The 3,676-nt window shown below is 49.5% G+C and overlaps 1 protein-coding gene across 1 annotated transcript; it reads right to left on the minus strand.

Annotated features, from left to right (window-relative positions):
* Positions 1–294: 294 nt before the first annotated feature.
* LOC122019631 lies at positions 295–1,266 on the minus strand. Its single transcript, XM_042577085.1, has one exon. The coding sequence runs from the start codon at positions 1,264–1,266 to the stop codon at positions 295–297; it is 972 nt and encodes a 323-aa protein (XP_042433019.1).
* Positions 1,267–3,676: the final 2,410 nt, after the last annotated feature.

The following is a 3,676-nucleotide window of genomic DNA, read 5'->3' on the forward strand; positions in this document are numbered from 1 at the left end:
ATCTTCTTCACAATGGAGTTTCTTTCTTCTTCACTCTCTTCTCCATTCACTCATTTTCAACACTCACTCCACATGCCACATGCTCGCTCAGGATGTTGTGATTTACCTCCCTCATGATGGCCTTAGGTCGGGTGCGACGAGAGCACTGAGGACGAGCGATTTCCCCTTTTTGCCAAGAGTGACAATCAATTCGATGCTCAAATCAATTTTAATTTAAAACTTGGATGTACAAGAATCTTATTTTCATTCTTCAGAATAAAACAAATGATGTAAAAGAGTTTGTTTTTTTTGATATCAAGGGCTCCTGAAGGCTCGGATCAATAGGGAGAAGCCTGAAATCCCCTGCTCGGCGTTCAGTGCCTCGTCCTCTAGCCACAGTCTGCTTTCCGGCGTGCTCCGACGACGAAACAAGAACACGGCTTGGCCGGAGGAGTCGCCGAACCACCAGTCGTGGACATCCCACATCACGTCCACCGGATATCCGTCGACGAAGACGGTCTGGTTCCCTCTGAAGTTCCACCGGAGGTTCCTCGCGTGCGCCGCCGGCTTCTTGTCGACGGACACCGACAGCTCCGAGTCGTCGGCGTCCCATCCGTACCCCTTGCACCGGATGGTGATTTCGTGATCGGAACCGCCGTCGCAGAACCGCGCTTTGGTGGAGTAGTAGAGCCGGCGACCGAGGACTTGCTCTCTGCGGCAAATCGTCGAGCATCGCGCGAGCGGAAGCGCGCCCAAGAACTCGGCGACGAAGTCCCTGCTCAAATCGCCGAGCGATAGCGCAATCTGCGAGTCCACGACGACGACGTAGAAGCCGTCGACGGGCTCGGGGCCCGACTCGTATCGAGCGGCGGAGATGTCCCAGTGAAGGGCGACGGCGCAGGGGCCGGAGAAACAGGAGCGGGTGCCTTTCTTCTCGGTCAGCGGATGGGAAAACTCCAAGGCATTGGGCTCCCGAGGGCGGGCCGAGGTGGAGTCGTCGTCGACGGCGACCGAGAGTAAGGGATCGGCGTTGGCATGGGACCAGGTGACCCGGAGAAGGACCTCCCTTAGGGTGAAGAGCGTAGCGCGATAGAAGCAGGTGACCGCGATGAGGGCGGAGCCGGCGTGGTCGACGACGACGGAGGCGGTGCTGCCGCTGCTGCCAGTGCCGCTGCTGCCAGTGCTGCCGCGGCCGCTGCTGCCAGTGCCGCCGCTGCCGCTGCCGCCGCCGCTGCAGTAAGAGACGGTGACGGCGTGGTTCCCGATGCAGGAAGCGAAGCCCCTCATTGGTGAGGTTTGGTGAGGAGGAAGAGATCGGAGGCAACGTCCTTGTTCAAAAAGGAGAAAAACCTCGAATAATAAAGTTGTGAGGGGTCCAATTGAAAGTGGCCCGATTACATGTTTTATAATTTTTAATTTAGAATTTGGATAAATTGAGGATAATATTTTTTCTTTTTTCCCATCTAATTATCATCATTCAATTAAAATTATATATATATATATATATATATATATATATATATATTTTGATACGGAGCATGTTGGTGGGGTCAGTAAAATGATGTGATTAGAGGTCTTTACCTCGGGGGGTCAGGAGTCAAGCTTATGTGGAGATCAGTGGGTCAGCAGTCAAACTTACGTGGAGGTAAGAAGTCCAGCCTTCGTGGCTGGTCAGGAGCTAAGCTTATGTGGAGGTCAGAAGTCCAACCTTCGTGGCTAATCAAGAGTCAAGCTTACGTGGAGGTCAGAAGTCCAGCCTTCGTGGCTGGTCAGGAGTCAAGCTTACGTGGAGGTCAGAAGTCCAGCCTTAGTGGTTGGTCAGAAGTCAAGCTTACATGAACAGGATCAAAGTCTCAGTTGACGAGGCAAGGCGGACAATAATCAGCCTAAATAATGATCAGAAAGTGGACCCACGGACCAGGTATAGCTGAGAACTGGAGGCACGGGCCGACTCTAGTTGAAGGATGGATCCCCAAGCCGGGTAAGGCTGAGTAGTAGGTCCACAGGCCGGGTAAAGGCGCAAAAGGAAAGGCTTGGGGTGAAACAGTAAACAGATACGAGTGGGGAAACAGATCGGTCGAGCAGGTCGGAACGCGCAAGTCATGGATAACGATAAACAGATACAGGTTGGGAAACAGACCGATCAAGCAGGTCGGAACGCGCAAGCCATGGATAACGATAAACAAATACAGGTTGGGAAACAGACCGGTCGAGCAGGTTGGAACATGCAAGCCATAGATAACAGTAAATAGATACAGGTCGGGAAACAGACCGATCGAGCAGGTCAGAACGCGCAAGCCATGAATAACGATAAACAAATACAGGTTGGGAAACAGACTGGTCGAGCAGGTCGGAACATGCAAGCCATGGATAACAGTAAATATATACAGGTCGGGAAACAGACCGGTCGAGCAGGTCGGAATGCGCAAGCCATGGATAACGATAAACAGATACAGGTTGGGAAACAGACCGGTCGAGCAGGTCGGAACATGCAAGTCATGGATAATAACAGTAAATAGATACAGGTCGGGAAACAGACCGGTCGAGCAGGTCGGAACGTGCAAGTCATGGATAACAATAGATAAATACAGGTCAGGAAACAGACCGGTCGAGCAGGTCGGAACGTGTTAGCCATGGATAACAGTAAATAGATACAGGTCGAGAAATAGACCGGTCGAGCAGGTCGGAACATGCAAGTCATAAATAAAACTAAACAGAAGCAGGTTAGGATACAAGTCGATAATAGTAAAAGTAAGTCAAGATACAGACCCAGCATCCAGGCATTACAAGACAAACGGGGCAAAGAATCGTAACCGCTCGTCAGAGAATGTTAGAGAATAATTCATGTGTCAGGGAATATGCTAACAGTCGGGGCTCATTCCCACTTTGATTCTGTCACCAGCCTATCAGGAGAAGCCATGTGTCATTCACCGCCAGACAAAGTCTGACAGCCGACATTCCCTGACACTTGCCAGGTTCCAGAAGCATTAGTGGCAGTATAAAAAGGGATGCTTTGTCCCTTATGCAGGTACGCTCACTTGTCATTTCTCACTAGTCTTTTACCTTTCATCCTTTCTCTGTCTTTTCTGGGGAAAAAATACTTGACTTGAGCGTCGGAGGGCCTGACCCGAGGACTTTTTCCCTGGTTTCTAGTCTCTAACGACTGGTGGGCTCGTCTGAGTATGCGCAGAGTAGCAACGTCATCGTCCTGGTCATTCTCCTTTGTCAGCCGCTCGTGCCAACCTTTCTGGAGGGTTATTAGGTAGATTCAACGTCTCGGCGACTTTCCGTCAACTTCCTGTACACCAAGGCCCACCTTCATCCGACTCAGCTTCCGGACGGGATCATATATATATATATATATATATAATTTAATCAAGTATTTTGGTGAAAATAAAAATGAAAATTTATGGTGTAAAATTTTTTTGAACGGAATATTTATTCTTTTAATTGTTTACTTATTCTAAATAATGGATAGACGAAAATTTAAAAAAAAAAATCCATCCGTGGATTCTTTTTTTTGATATCTTTTTGTGTGTTCAAATTGGACGAAATGAATTTTCCTTCCTCCTTCGTCTTATATCATGGAGCTCATGACTGCGAGAGGCAGCTCACGACAGTGGGCAGTCTCGCACGAGATCGCCTTGCCCGTGATTACTGTGTATGGTCATCGAACGACCGCGAGCCTTGGGCAACC

The sequence above is a fragment of the Zingiber officinale genome, chromosome 9A (genome assembly GCF_018446385.1).
Source record: "Zingiber officinale cultivar Zhangliang chromosome 9A, Zo_v1.1, whole genome shotgun sequence".
NCBI classification, from domain to species: Eukaryota; Viridiplantae; Streptophyta; class Magnoliopsida; order Zingiberales; family Zingiberaceae; genus Zingiber; species Zingiber officinale.

Bases quoted from the DNA above. Each gene is read 5' to 3' on its own strand.
- LOC122019631 (XM_042577085.1), bottom strand. From the start codon at position 1,266: ATGAGGGGCTTCGCTTCCTGCATCGGGAACCACGCCGTCACCGTCTCT.